General features: G+C 47.1%; 1 protein-coding gene across 1 annotated transcript in view; it reads left to right on the top strand.

Annotated features, from left to right (window-relative positions):
* The first annotated feature begins 10,591 nt into the window (after positions 1-10,591).
* The window catches only part of ETV5 (ETS variant transcription factor 5), a 57,043-nt gene continuing 51,845 nt past the window's right edge, over positions 10,592-15,789 (top strand). The window contains exons 1-5 of the mRNA XM_060099263.1: positions 10,592-10,675; positions 13,781-13,899; positions 14,035-14,122; positions 14,255-14,302; positions 14,396-14,446. Of these exons, the coding sequence (XP_059955246.1) occupies positions 13,855-13,899; positions 14,035-14,122; positions 14,255-14,302; positions 14,396-14,446 (232 nt within the window). The 5' untranslated portion in view covers positions 10,592-10,675; positions 13,781-13,854. The remainder of the gene's footprint in view (positions 10,676-13,780; positions 13,900-14,034; positions 14,123-14,254; positions 14,303-14,395; positions 14,447-15,789) is intronic.

Below are 15,789 nucleotides of genomic sequence, written 5' to 3'. Positions count from 1 at the left end.
AAGCACTGCAGCAGAGGGTCCCAGATCCCAGCCTGTGTCAGTTAGTAGTGATGGAGGTGAGCTAAGAAGTGGGCGTTTGGCTTCATGTCCACCCTCCATTCACCACACAAGGAGTGCAGATGTAACTTAGTAACTGCAAGAGAAGGCTGTGAATCCGGGAAGCAGGGGGAGGTAGTTTAACCCACTGAAGATCTTTGAATAAATCAAGAACTGGTTCCAGAAGGGAGTCTATAAGAGCTATTACCATATTACCATATGGATTACCTCATTACCATTTACATTTGCAAGGTGTACACATAGTTGTAAATGAATGCTGCCTGCATTCCAGTCAGGATGCGTGGGCTGGAAAGGATAAAACATGGATCCCGTAATGAGAAAGTACATCTTGTCATTGAAGGCAGTTTAACATATAGGGAGGAAGAGGAAGACCATATTTAGCTTTTATATTCTATTGTGGCTGAGACAACCTTGTCAGGACAAACCCTGAGATCAGTTTCCTGGTTCAAGATGAACATTCCTTGTGAAGCAATTATACTCCAATAAAGTTGTAAAAAAAAAAAAAAAGATGAACATTCCTAGGTGGGAAGGTCAAGCTAAAACCCAGATAAATATCTGAAGCAATTAGGTTATGGAGAAAGGAGCAACAAGAGTGAGGAAAGATTTCAAAGGTAGTTCAAGTCAAAAGGCACATGAAATCCTCCCAACCAGGATGTTACCTGATGAAGAAAATTCCTCAGTGGTCAGACTGAAATGTTGATCTTTCTTGCCTGCCTAAAGGAGATGGTCTAGGTGCCCTGGAGTCTATCCCAGAAAGCTGGCCACACTTAGGAGGAGCAGGCAGGCCCAAGGAGAAATGGAAAGCTGTTCAAGATTGCCAGCCCAATGGGCAAGGGGGCACCTGTCGGGGAGGATGTGGGTTGAACAAGTCGATGAGGAGGCTGATCCCCTCCTTCTGAACAAGGCCTGGATTTCCAAAATACAAATGGGATATTGGGGCGTTCTGGTGCAGTATGAATTGCTCTGGGTTGCTAAGGGCCGTGACGAGGCTGTAGGGTCCCACCAATTTCCATGCCCCCCCAGATCTGGCTGAAATGAAAGGCAGTGTCCCAGGGCCTAGGTGTTGCTGCTAAGAAAATGCAGCACCTCTCTCAGCCCACAACCTGAGCTATGGCGGAGCCCAGGTCACTGGCTTCTCAGTCTTCACCTACCAGGTGGGCAGGCCGAAGCAGGCCATGCATAAAAAGAAATCCACCAAGAGAGGGTAAGCCAGCCACCCCCTTTCTCGAGCAGAGGGTTTGCTGTTCAGTAGAAATCGCTTGCATACTCACATGTTCATTCATCCTTTGGTGACCTCTTGCTAAGTGCCAGGTGCTATGTTTGGGGCTGGGTAATTCAGACAGGCATCCAAAGGGTCCCTATTAGAGGAATTTGCCCCATGGGTGACTCGGACACATGAACAATGTGATATATACTGTAATGGAGGGCAATACAGAGGTATGATGTTGGAAGCAGTCTTCGTGTGCCTTTTGGTTGATATCTGTAAGCATCTATGAGGTGTATCCCATGATTCCAAAGTGTGAATGATCGCCCCTCGAATGACTATATAAGACGCCTGACACCCTGTCCCCAAGTATCCATTCTAGCCCCCTCTCAGTCACATCTCCTTCCGGCCTGAACATCTACAGTTTAGCCACACATGAACAGCTGCCAGTCCCTGGACCCTCCACGGACCGCGAGGCCTCGGTGTGTGTGAACACTGTTCTCTCTGCCTGGAAGGCCCTTCCCTCCTCACTCTGCCCAGCAAAGCCCTAGTAATTAATCACTCAAGGGTTGGCCCAAATGTCAAGCCTCTCTGGTGCCTTCCTTGACCCGAACAGGATGTACTCACTGCTCCTTCGTTTGTACTCCCAGAACCCATTTACAGGCCTCGGTTACGACACCTGTAAACATTGTATAATAGCTATTTGTTCCTGTGCCTTTCACCCACCTCCCACCAGACTGGGAGCTCTTCTCGGACAAGCCCCACGCCAAGGACACCGGCCACTCAACCAATGTTTTTGGACGTGGAAATGAAATTTACGACTGTGTAAACTCCCGTGCGTCTTACCTTAATAAGGTAAGGGCCTATTAAAAGTGATAGCCCAGCCTAGTCTAACAGGTGGGAAGGGCCGTTTGCCTTTCATGGCCAAACACTCTCATCCACTTATTACCTGGCCTCTACAGTGCTATGGATGGCGGGAGCAAGGGCGGGGGGCAGAAAAACAGTGTGGTAAAGTCCAATTTGTGTTTTTTTAAAGGCTATAATGCATATACTTAGATATGATTGTCTAGGCAGTAGAACATATTGAGAAACTGTTAATAGTGCATGATTCTGAAGAATGGGTAGGGCTAGGAGGTGATGTGGGGTGTTTATTTTCCGCTCTGTACCTTTCTGTGATCTTGAGATTTTTGTCATGAGTCTCTGCCACTTTTCAAAGAAAAGTGAGACAAGAAAATGAATTCTGTGACTATATCTTAAATGAACAATGAAAATCAGGTTGCAGTTTACCAAAGGACATATACTAGAGTCTCACTAGAGTGTTCAAAGCAACGTCATTAATAATAGCAAAAAACTGGAAACTGCCCAAATGTCCATTAACAATTAAATGGAAAAATCAGTTGTAATATATTCATACAGTGGGACACTGTACAGCGAAGAGAATAAACAAAACACAAGTACACACTACAAAATGGATGTCTTCCAAACATAATGTTGAAGAAGCCAGATACAAAAGAGTATGTAGCTGGTGGGAATGTGAATTGGTACAGCCACTATGGAGAACAGTATGGAGGTTCCTTAAAAAACTACAAATAGAACTACCATATGACCCAGCAATCCCACTACTAGGCATATACCCTGAGAAAACCATAATTCAAAAAGAGACATGTACCAAAATGTTCATTGCAGCTCTATTCACAATAGCCCGGAGATGGAAACAACCTAAGTGTCCATCATCGGATGAATGGATAAAGAAGATGTGGCACATATATACAATGGAATATTACTCAGCCATAAAAAGAAACGAAACTGAGCTATTTGTAATGAGGTGGATAGACCTAGAGTCTGTCATACAGAGTGAGGTAACTCAGAAAGAGAAAGACAAATACCGTATGCTAACACATATATATGGAATTTAAGAAAAAAAAAAATGTCATGAAGAACCTAGGGGTAAAACAGGAATAAAGACACAGACCTACTAGAGAATGGACTTGAGGATATGGGGAGGGGGAAGGGTAAGCTGTGACAAAGCAAAAGAGAGGCATGGACATATATACACTACCAAACGTAAGGTAGATAGATAGTGGGAAGCAGCTGCATAGCACGGGGAGATCAGCTCGGTGCTTTGTGACCGCCTGGAGGGGTGGGATAGGGAGGGTGGGAGGGAAGGAGACACAAGAGGGAAGGGATGCGGGAACAGATGTATATGTATGACTGATTCACTTTGTTATAAAGCAGAAACTAAAAAAAAAAAAAAAAAAAAAAAAAGAGTATGTACTGTATGATTCCATCTGTATAATGTACAAAACCAGGCAAAATTGATCTGTGATGCTGGAAGCCCGGAAGGTGGCTACCCTTGTAGAGCACGGGGAGGAGCAGTCACTAGACTAGAGGAGGGGATGAGGGGTCCTTCGGGGGGGTGAGCTGAAAATGTTCTGTAATCTGGATGCTAGATGCACAGAGGTGCTTGCTTTGTGAAAATTCTTCAAGCTCCACACTTATGATTTGTGTACTTTCCTGTATGTATGTTATACTTCAGTAAAAAGTAAACAAACACAAGAAATAAGCCACAAATGAGATGCCTGAGCATTCGCTTACATCAAGCTGATAATCCCTTTTAAGAGTCAGATGCCGAACTTCTAGCCTCCTAGATATCCAGCGATGGCACAGCAGCAGGAGATGGCATCTAAACCATGGTCCCTAATGGTTTTACGAGCACCTGCGTCCTGCCCGAGGCAGAGCCTGACTGCAGAGCACCCGGCGCCTCAGTGCTGCTGAGCAGCCAGAGCTTTCCTGGGATGAGATGCGGTGCTCAAACTCTACCTTTCCAGCCAAGTAGTTTGGCTTTTTAATGAGCGAGAAGGCAAAAAAGGGAGAGGAACAGGGGTGCGGAGAGGTTTTCAGGTGGGCTCTGGTTTAAATGGAAGCTGCCCTACGTCCCAGAGGTTGGGGGCCAGAGACAGACTATTAGCAAGAATCTAGGTGGGGAAGGGTCAGCAGAAGCCACCTACTTGTTTTAAACACGCTGATTGTTTGGCTTCAGGTGGCAATAGGCGGGAAGACTGCTGCAGGGTGAACGGGCAGGCTGGACGCGCCATCTGAAGCCTTGTGATAGAATCCACACTGGTGGAGCATTTCACCTGAGGGCTCTATTACCAGTTGGGCAGAGTTGATCTTCCCTTTGTCCAACTCCAAATAAATACAGCCCCCTTCACAGGCCTGACAGAGCCCGAGCTGGGGTGGGCACTCACAAACCAAGCCAAGAGCTGAAAGAGCCACCACCCGCTCTCCAGCTGCCACGGTGAAGCAGGCCCATGAGATAATGCACCTCCCAGCCCCACCATCCCCTCAGCCTGCTGGCCCAGTAGGATGGTGGGGCAACGCCACAAGCCTTTCACAGCTGGAGGAGGGCAAGTTCTAGGTTACCCTGCTACTCAGATTTCAGGGGCTCAAATCTGAGCACATCCAAGCAAGGGTTAACCCCTGGCCATAGGAAACTCTCCACTAAAGGCACGGAAGGAAGCAAAAAGAGGACTCCGAAAGGTCAAAATAGATTTTGTCAAGTCTACACATTCAAGTTCATCCACTTCCTCATTGGAGGAGGCCCTTTAGCTCTCACTCAGAACCCGTGGACGCCCGTTTCAAACTCCCTTGGTTTGTTGATTTCCAAGCACATGGTACATCGGAGGCAGAAAATCCCAGCGAACATGAGGGGTTGCTGGAAAAGCGTGTTCTTAATGTATTGAGAAGCTCCGCTTGACAACCTACTATGGAAAAGGAGCAGGAAAACTCTAAAGATCAGACATGGGATCCCCCAGAAGCCCAGCAACCTGAGGCTCTTTCATGCAGGGACCCTTCACGGGCCTCAGAGGTAGAACAGGATGCTGATGAGTGACGTGCTCAAGGAACAGGCAGCTCTGTCCTGCATGGCCAGACCCAAGGTCTAGGAGGCTCGGGAGAGGCTGCAGAGTCACCAGGGAGCAGTAAAGATCCTGTTCTGGAGCTGGACTCCTTTCTGAAGGCAATAAGAAGCCATGGGAAGTTTCCAAAGATTTTCACCCTACAGTTCTGGTAAGGGTTGGGGCTTAAGGAAGAAATTCCTCAGCAGTCAGGAATCTAAATATAACATGTGCCCCCAAGTTTTCTTGATAGTGGATGTTTTATAAAATGTAAGAATTGAGAATTAGGAGAAAGAGGTAGGAGAGAGGGTGTCCTCAAGCTCAGGAAGTGAGCCGGGAAAGGAATGAGGCCCCACTAGGCCAGTGGGTCACAGGGTCAGCCTATTGGATCAGAGGCCTGGCTTGTTCCTTCCTGACTGTGAAGGCTCAGACATGGTTTTTAAAATCTCACTTTGACCCTCTGTTTTCACATCTGCAAACTGGGTATTATCACCACCTCCAAGAAGGAATGGAAGCACTAAATGAAAATGTATGCGAAGTGTCTTAGCACAGAGCCTGGCATCTAGGGGATGCTCAGTGCAGGTAATTTCTAGTCTCTTTCTGACATGGCTCTAATGAAGACAGATTTGAGCTGGCCCAAGATAATAATTCAGAAGTCTGCCTGGATTTGCTGGAGCACATTCCCAAGGAAGCACAGTGACTCTCAGGAGAATGGCAAGGAAGCAGCCAGAGCCCCAAAGGCAAGATGAGGGAAACCGACAGAGTTGGAAGATGGCTGGAGCTAAGACTTCATGGTAAAGTGTTCCGGAGCAAGGACTCTGTACAAGATCTGTGATGGGCTCCTGACTCCACCTCTTACTGGCTATGCGATCTTCAGCAAGTTACTTAACTTCTCTGTGCCTCAGTTTCTTCATGCATGAAATAGGGATAATAATGATATCTACATCACAGGGTTGTTAGGAAAATCAAGGGGGTTAGTATAGGCAAAGCCCCTAAATGGCCTGGTGCAGTAACATGATTTTTTGGTGTCAGATACTGTCACTAAGCACACACACCTTCTCTGGAGCTGAGACAGCCCAGCAGAGTGGTTACTGGCCGGGCTCTGGAGGGGGTCCCGTGGGTACAGTCTCCCTCTGACTGTGTGCTAGCCATGTAGCGATTTATGTAACCTCCCTGCACCTAACCTTCCTCATCTGTGAAAAGTGTAGGTGATAATAATAGTACCTCCCTCAGAGGGCTGTTGTTGGGACTAAACGTGCTAATACATGTGAAGTGTTTGGAAAAGTGTCTGGCTCATATTAAGCACTCAGTAAATGTCAGCTATTATTATTCCCTGACTACAAAGAACCCTGAAGACAATATGGCACCTATTCGTTTAAATAGACTTTGAATCGAAAAGATTTTCTTTTCTTGCCTCAGTTTTTAGGGTATTTATATCTGAATTTTACAAAGGAAGGTGTGCCAACCAGATAGAATCCTTTATCCCTTGAAGACAAGAAAAACGTTGCTGCACCTTTTTGACGCAGTCCTCCAGTCCCTTCCCCTGTATTATACAAGAATGGGAAAGGACCACCCCCACCAGGGTCACGTAGCCCACACCCTCACCTCCAGACAGGGCCACACTTCCGGCAGCATTTCGATCAGAGGAAGGGGAGGCACTGTCCCACTGTGAGAGAGACTGAGATCACCATGCTGCCACATTTCCCACTGCTATCTTGCTGATCGGCTCAAGGCAGGGTTACCTGCATTATACTTTAACTCGCTTTTGGGGTTTTAGGGGAAGACTTTAAAAGCAGTCCTCTAAAGGGAAACAGAAGCTTTCAGGATGGGGGCAAGGGACTTGTTTTTCTATCCTTCTGTGTTATTCCTCTGAAAACACATTGCAAATCGAAGAACAAGGGGCTAGTTATCCTACTGTGATTGAGTTTTGCTGTTGCCAGAGAACAAAGGATAGATTGACACTAGATGAATGTTCCAGAGGGCTGGTCTCTCTTTTTCTTGTCTTTTCCAGTCCCGTTTCTCTCCTGAAGGAGAGGGAATGATACATCAGAACACAGGCTGGACAAATCCTCCAATGTAAGTAATGTTCTTAGGAGGAAAGACTCGGTGTACTAAACAAAGAACTTCTAAATACCGACCCTTAACTCTTTTTAAAGGCAAAGATAATTCAAGAAGACGGGGAGTGGGATGGGGACGGGAGCGGGGGAGGTAAGTCACTAAGAAGGAGAAGCAGAAGAAAAGAAGGAAGAAGTGTAGAAAAAAAAAACATCATAAACACTTAACAGTAAGGAACAAACTCTGGGCCCAGGCATCAGTCTGGCAAGGTAGTTCATCATGAGTTACACCCTCACATGTCACAGCAGAGGCAAGGTGCCTGGGCCCAGGGCCTGAACCCCTGTCAAACACGAGTCATATTCTCAGAGCTGGAGCAATCCTCTGAGTTCATCTACGCCACCCAGTGCAGTAGTATCTCTGCACTAAATCTTTCTGCCTAAATGCCTCTTGTCACAGGAGACTCATTACCAGCAGCAGTATTCCTTTTGGGGCCACTCCAAACATTCCAAAGCTCTTCCGAACCCGATACTGAGCTCAAAATCTGCCTCCCTGTGACTTCAACCAGTTCTGCCCTCTACCATTTGGGGTTCAAATGATATTTCCTGGTGGTTTCCTGAGCAACAAAGGCACATGCTAAGTCGGCCACTTATGGGCTCTGGAGCCTGCCTGCCTTAGTGCTTATCCAGGTTCAGAAACCTACAAGCTGTGCAACTATTGGCAAGTTACTTAATCTCTCTGTGCCTCCGTTTCTTGTCTATAAAGTGCAGATATTAACAGTAGAGACCACTTCAGTTCTATTCTTATGAGGACTAGATGAGATAATCTGTAGAGAATTGTACCTGGCATGAACAGGTTATACATTAAGTAAACTTCAGCCGTTGAAATGGTTCAATAGATGGTGGACTCCTCCAAGACAAAGACTGGATCTTACTCATCTCTGTAACTTTTTTGCTGAGCACAGGGTTTGGCCGAGTATTGAGTACAAAATAAATGTTTACCGAATGACTAAATAATTAATTGGCAAGAGCTTTACTCTGATGTAAATCCCTCCATGATCTCGTGTCTGTGACAATCTTCTCATAAAAATCCCTCCCTCAACTCCTCCCCTCCCCCCAACTAAGCTGCTATTTATTACTACTTAATCCAGAAATATCAGCTTTTCTTCCCAAGGTGGGATGGAGAGCCTTGGCTCGAGGCAAAGGTCATCCAAGTCACACTCCAGGCCTCAAGTTCAATCCCATGGAGGAAGTCGCTGTGAAGCATACTGCACTGTTTCCCTATAGCCAGTGTGATGATGCACCAAGGTTTATGTGGCCCCATGGGCTGCAGGCCTACCAGGCTGAGGCCTGAAGACAGATTGAAGCGAAGAGGAATTCAAAACCTCTTCTGGAGAAACTAGATCAGAGAGCAGGATGAGATGGGATGAGGTGTGGCAGGATGGGGGCAGACTGGGGAGGAGCTGGGGAGGAGGAGGACTAGGGAGCTAATCTGGGCCCTGAGTCTAGCCAGGGAGACAGCCCTCAGCAACACACTGGGAGCACAGCTGGGCTAGGGCTGTACTTTAGCTGCCAAACAGAAATGGCACTACCTGGAGAGGCACTAAGGGAAAACTCCACTGGAGCTGGGGTAGGTAGCAAATTGCTCTCCTAGGAAATTAAATATCATGGAACTGCGTGTTAAAAGTTCAGAGCGCTTTCCCACCCACCCGCTCACGCCCACCCCACTCTCTTGCAAAGTCTCATGCCTGGTCAGCACTGGGCCTCCGAACTCCTGGTTTCCTTTGGTGAATTCCAACATTTCTTGGCTATAAACGACAGACCAAGAACCCATAAGTGGAAGCAGAAAAGAAAGTGGGCAAATTTTTACTTAAAATTTTTTTCCCAGAAAGCCACACTGCATTCCCCATGGTGGTGGTATGAGGCAGCCCCAGAGTTGCCTGGGGCTCCCTTTTCTAGGCGCACTCCCCTGATACTTGGCGTCTTTCTTCCCCACCGCCGGCACGCGGGGGTGAAAGGCAGGGCACACGAACAGAACGAGAACAGAAGAGCTCCCTCACAAGCCCCGGAATCCTGGGGGAGAGCACAGAGCCGCCCCACGGCCTTGCAGGAGGGGGCAGAGGGGGCGGAGAGGGGAGAGGACTGCTTATTTGTTTCCTGGAACACCCTGTTAAGAATCTCAGCAATTGCAGTTAGTGCCCGGTCGTTTGGCAAGCGGAGTAGCTTCTCGTCGTTCCCAGCTGCACGGGATCTAATTCGCAAACACACCATCTTGCATTCAACACTTAAATGGAAAACAGCAGCCCCGGGAGGGAGGCAGGCGATCGAACTCTGCAAGCCCGTTTCGGAGGGCCTTATGTTTCTATTTCTAGGTCTGCGGACTGGTTGGTGCAGTCCTCGGAGAGGATTTCTTTGAGCGCCGACCCTCCCTCATTTCGGATCCAAAACCCACTCTGGCGGTTATAAACCGCAATTAGACGTGGGGAGAAAACGGGATTTGGTTGGGTCTTGGCCGGCCAGTATAAAATAGTAACTAAAATCTGTTTGAGAGCTCAGATTTTAAACGGAGATGCTGCTAATTCTTCCCCCACTGGAAACCTAGTTAAAGGAAAGTAAGGCCTCTCTTAAAGGTAACTAAGATTAGAGCGCTCGGTTTCCGTTTTCTGTGTTTCTATGGGCCGAACGCCCAGGTCGGTCAGCGAGTTTCTCTCCTGGTGGAATGACGGATTCCTGTCGCCCGAATTCTAAAATGATAAATTCGCTTGGTGCTGCAGCTGCAAACGACTGGCGCCCAGCGGCCCAGTCCTGGCAGTGGTGTTGCTGGGGGGCGTTGGGGGGAGAGAAGTAGGGGTAAATGGGGAAGGGAAAAGAGCCAAGCCTCGGTAAAAAGTTGGGAGAGCTGCAGGGAAGGAAGGAACTGCGGCTCTTCGAGGCCCTCGGCCCCTTTAAGTTCTTCACTGACTCAGCTAAGCTTCCCCCTCAGGTCGCGTTTTTTATGAATGAAAAACGTCCTTACATTCATTATATAAACAAGCCTGTGCTGATTGGCCAATGGCCCCCGGTGCATAAATTATGTAAAACAGACCCCTGAGAGGTGGGGAAGGACGCGCTGTTGACCAATGGGGGCCGGAGTTGATGGGGCGGCTTGGCTGGATTTGCCCGCAGACAGGGTAAACAAGAGGTGATGGACAGCCGCTGGAGCGGCCTCGGGCCAATGGGAACGCTACTGGGCTATAGCCGCGGGCCAATAGCAGAGGGCGGAGCGGCAGGCCGCTGGGGGCCGGGCCAGCGCTCCAGCCTGGTTGGCAGCTGCGGCGCAGAGTCCAGCGGCTGGTGCGCGGAGCGGTTCAGCGTCCCCGGAGCGGTTCGGCCCAGCCATTAGCCTAGGCGCTCAGGCCCGGTGCGCGCGTGCGTGAGCGCGCCTGCGCCCCGGGGCCGCTGCAAGGGGAGGAGAGCCGCTGCCTCAGGTGAGGGGGCGTCGAGGAGACAAGGGGGCTTAGGAGGGGGTGTCCAGGAAGGGCCCTGCCGGCGAGAGTTCACTGGCTGATTGAGAATCCTCAGAGTCGGGGTGCACTTTCCATTGGGGCTGGGTCCCCTTCCCTCCCGAGGCTGACCACCCCCTCCTCCCGTGGCCGGGTCCGGTTCGGTTCCTGGGAGGCGTCGGGCGGGGGCGGTTAACGGTTCCGGAGCTAGCGGAGAGCGGCTTTCCGCACGTCGCGGGGGAGGCGAGCGGGAGCGCGAGGTGCGGAGGCTCCCGGTTGGAGACGGAGGGGCGGGGAGTTGCGGGCTTTTCAGTCTCTGGAGACCTGAGAGCCCCGAGGGGACTTGGAGGCTCGCGAGAAGAGGCACTCGGCAGATCTTTGCAGGGGGAAGGAGGGGGCTGAAGGAGCTTAGGGGGAATGTTTGAGAGTGATGCACCCCCACCCCAGCACCTGGAGGGGTTAAGTGACATAGGCATGTGCAGCCTCCGGGGTTGGGGGTCGGCCAGGAACTTATGAAGGCCTTGCAAGTTTCAGGTTGTGGAAAGCGGACACCCAATCCCCCACTCCCACCCCCAGCAGACTGAGGGCGTCAGGCTGCATGGCGATTCTCGAGAAATAGGAGAGCATCAGAACCGCGGCCTGGGGATGGTGGAAAAGAAAAAAAATGGGTGCGGAGGGCGGGGGATGGAGAGAGATGCTGGAGCCTCGCGCTGGATTTGGGATCTGACCGCGTTTTCAGGGGGGAGGGGACCTCTGGGGGAGCCGAAGTCCTGATTGAGGAGGGGTGCCAAAGAGAGATGTTTGGAAGGGTGTTTTTTTGGGGGGGGGCGATTGGAGGCGGTTGGTAGCGCCTGGCGCCGCAGCTCGTTTTTATGAATGTGGGTGACTTTATGAATGAAGCGGGTTTCTTTCGTTGGCTCGCCGCTCCCTGCGGCTTTTTTTTCTTTCCCTTTTTGTGAATGAAGCATTGAGCTTTCTTCCTAGGACGCTGGGGTGAGGGGCCTGCGTCGGAGGCTGGGCGAGCTTTGGGAGTGGGGGCGGGGGCGCATCTGAAGGAGTTTTCTTGAATGGAGAAGGCTGGGAATTGGGTGGAAGTGTGTCTTGTTTTGTGAATGGGGCCCAGTGAGAGGGATCCAGTTACAGTCTTTACCTGATGTGGCGGCCGCGGCTCTCTCTCATTCATAAAACCGGGCCCGCTGCGCGCCGCGGGGGAGGGGCCTCGATCGCGCCGCTGCGCTGTGTTAAAGTTTTTCCTGGGGGCCCCGGGAAGCGGGGGGGGCACAAAGGAAGTGGTTTAAACTCCTGGATGAACTCGAGCCTTCCCTTCAGGCTTTAAAAAAAATTACACTTTGAACACTATTTTTCTAGCCCTTGAACTTTGAGAGCTGCGTTAAAGATCCTTGATCCCTCTTTTGGGTTCGCTTCTTTCTTTCATTTAATTTTTTTAAAGGTATTTTTGCTCTTCATGGTGAAGTATTTTTGCAACGTATTTCATCGTGAGACTCTGAAAATATCTCCCTCTCCGATCTCCTACCCGTTGTCCCCTTCTCCCAATAGATATTTACAGAATTTCTAAGGCCACAATTTATTTAATCTGACAGATTTTTGAAGGCTGCAGAGAACTCATTTTCTTGCCCCTCAACTCACTGTTGATGCCCCTCAGATTTTGTTTACGAGTTGGTGACATTTGGGAAAGAAGCTTTATTCTGAACGTTTTAGCGCTGTTTGGAAGGCACGCGGGCAGGCTAGCCGAAGTGTTTTTCTAGGAAGTTATGAAGTGTGCAGTTTTGTTCCTCTCCCTCTTTCTCTTTGACTTGGAAAATATCTTATTACTTGGACCAAAGTGCTGAGAGGAGGCTGGCCGTGAAGGGTTTCCTCGTATCCTGCTAACTTAGAAAAATAGGATATGTTTCACACAGTGTGAAAAACAAATTGGATGGAATTGCCCACTGAGGAAAAGTTCCCTATCTAAAATTTGTATACAAGTTAAAGAAAGATTTATCCTGAAGTGTTTCGCATTGCTTAGAGCTGGGATGAGTGAAATTAATGTTCCCCCATTTTGTTGAATTAACTGCGTTTTTGTTTGAAGAATAAAACAGTGTTCGGGAAAATGGCACTTTCCTAAAATTGTTAGTTTATACCTCTCAAATTAGAAAAAGTTCCTCCTCTCCATTCTGACCCCCAACCTCCCTTCCCAGCCCCAACACTTGACAGTGCTGAAACAAGTTTAATTTTATTTTTTGGTCATGTTTGAGAAAAAATGATTTCATTATAATAAACTCATTTTTCTTTCCATGGATCTTTTGCTTTTAATGCTTTTTAAAGATCTGTGGTAGAGATGCATTTAAAATATGTGCAGTGGAATTTAGTTAACTTTATGCGTTACTTTTCATAGCTACTTTATTCTTTAAGAAGTTGGAGATATCACAGACATCTCTGTAAGTTGCCACGGAGATATCTGTGACATTACAGACACTACAGCTGTTTGGACAGAAGGTTTAAGTTTTAATAAAAAGTTGTGTATGAAGATAAGTATAACACTGATCGTTGTATTCCTGGAACTATTTTTAGTGTTTTACCACTGACCTACAAAATACTTTTAGAAACAGTATGTATGTCAGATTCTTAATTGCAAATAATTTGGAATGCTTAAACCCAGTTTTTCTCCTTCCTGTCACTGTACTGTCAAAAATTAAATTATGTCTAAAAAAAAAAAAAAAAACCTAACACTACAAACGCCCTGGGGAATATTCTTATGGAGAGAATCTTGAAATCGCCCTTTTTAATGAAAATAAGGGGTTTTTTTTTTTTGGTAGGGGACAGGTAGTAATGATTAAATAAAAAGAGAGAGAGAAAAAGATTAAAAGACTGACTAGGTGAATGGATTTGGCACTAAGTACACCATGAATCTTTGATGCCCTTAATCAAGCCCAGCGTTAGTCTGTAAAGCTTACACCTTGAAGTGGGCTTTAATTACCTCAGAGAAAGGTAGTGATTTTGCACAGGCCCTAAAAGGACAAGCAATATAAAATTACTTCATTTCTCTTTCTTCCCCCCTCTCGGTTAAAATCTCCCAAATTCGTATTACAGGAGGACCCCTTTCCCCCCAGAAATTACTCAATGCTGAGACCTTCCAAAGTGACATTAGAGACATTGGAAGCACCATGGATGGTTTTTATGATCAACAAGTCCCTTTTATGGTCCCAGGGGTAAGTTTATGTGGCTTTTGGTTTGTTTTGTTTTCCCTCTTCGAACATGAGTCTTCTCCTTATTGGTTTATGGCACAACCCCCTTTGGACCCCTTTATTACACTTGAGTCTTCACTGTCTGTTGGCCTCTTTCAGAAATCTCGGTCAGAGGAGAGTAGAGGGCGGCCTGTGATTGACAGAAAGAGGAAGTTTTTGGACACAGATCTGGCTCATGATTCTGAAGGTAGTGAAGCTTTCCCCTCTGTTGTGGCTTGTTCACATGGCTCCCCGCAAAAGCTGCATGCAGCCAGCTCTTCCCTCTTCTCCCTAGCAGAAGAATTCTCCTCATTCTGGTGTCTTCTGTTTTCAATTCCAGAGTTGTTTCAGGATCTCAGTCAACTTCAAGAGGCTTGGTTAGCTGAAGGCAAGTTTCTTGGCTGTCCTATTTTCCACATAAAACATTTTACTGTGCTTTTTAATAAAACTTAAAGGTCTAAAATAAAAATCTCTTTTCCAGCACAAGTTCCTGATGACGAACAGTTTGTCCCAGATTTTCAGTCTGATAACTGTAAGTACCTTTCTGGTGGTGGCACATGTGTTCTGAAATTGTCTGGTCTTGGATCATCCAAGTCTAGAATACTCTTTCCAGTTGTAGCCAGCATATTTGGACAGTGGAATGTGTTTGGTTTCTTTTAATAATTCAAAGTTAACCCCCCTCCGAATTTGTTTCATTCCTTATTGAAATTATTTCTAAAGTGCATTTATTGTATTGCAGGTGAGATTTACTGAACATGATTTTATCTTAAAATGTCTTTTTGCCTAAGAATTTTGCAAGGCTTCAAGATCCAAATGATAAATTAATTGAAATATATAAGTTGTTGGAGCAAGCATCCATAAATCAGTCATCCTTTTACAGTGGTTTTTTGGGGTTTGTTTTATAAATTAAATCCTTGATGCAGATCATGAGCCTGACTTTTTTTTTCTTTTAAAGGTGCAGAAAATAGTTAATGGAAGATTCCAGTTAATTGTCGCTTCACCAAACATGTTGTCAGTGTTGTTTCTAGTTCAAAGTTGACAAAAGGTGGTCACAGAGTGACCTGATTTACACTTATTTTTCATGTAGTTGTCAGGACTTTATCATTCAGAGGAGAGTAAAAACTTTCTTAAAATGGTCTTTAAGTGCTCATATCACTGAGATAACAAATGCAGTGGGAGCTCAAAAGACGGCCCTCGGGGCTGGCACAGGCGCGGTTCGCATTACACTGATCTTTTGGGGCTGTCCTCAACAGGTCTGGGAGATTTTATGGTCCAGGAAGAGCTATCAAGGACAAAGCTGGCTGATGAAATTTGAGCAGCACAGGGCAGCTCTAGAGAGCATTAGTTACTGGCGAATGAGCAGGTTTAAGAGAGGCCTGGAGAAAAATGCTGCCTCTCTTGAGAGTTGCATCATAGAGAAATTCGTGTCTTAGTCATAGTTTATAATAGCAAGCACCTGAGGCAGGCAAGGATTCGATTTCTCATTTTGCACCAACACATTCTTCCCAGCTTTGTTTTATCTCGTGTGTGTGTGTGTGTGTGTGTGTGTGTGTGTGTAAAAATGCCACTGGGAGAGAGCATATCTTTTGGTCTAAGTAAAAGTTGGGTGTTCTAAATCAATAAATGAAAGACCAGAGGTACCTGCTAAACATTCTTTAATGATCGGCCTCGTATTCAAGGTGCAGTGCTGGGAAACTTTGAAAGGGAACAAACTGTAACCCACAGATGCATGGTTACCTTAGCTTTGTCACAGCTTGCTGTGAATGTTTTCTATAGGAGAGTAAATGCGTGTTAATTATTGCCCTCTGACTGCTTTCAAGTGATTGGGAAGCTTGCCACTAAAAGACTAAATAAAGATAACCTAAATCGTGTGTG

The sequence above is a fragment of the Mesoplodon densirostris genome, chromosome 5 (assembly GCF_025265405.1).
Source record: "Mesoplodon densirostris isolate mMesDen1 chromosome 5, mMesDen1 primary haplotype, whole genome shotgun sequence".
Lineage (NCBI taxonomy): Eukaryota > Metazoa > Chordata > Mammalia > Artiodactyla > Ziphiidae > Mesoplodon > Mesoplodon densirostris.
Note: the sequence above shows the minus strand (reverse complement) of the source record. Positions and strands in the feature narration are given on the sequence as shown.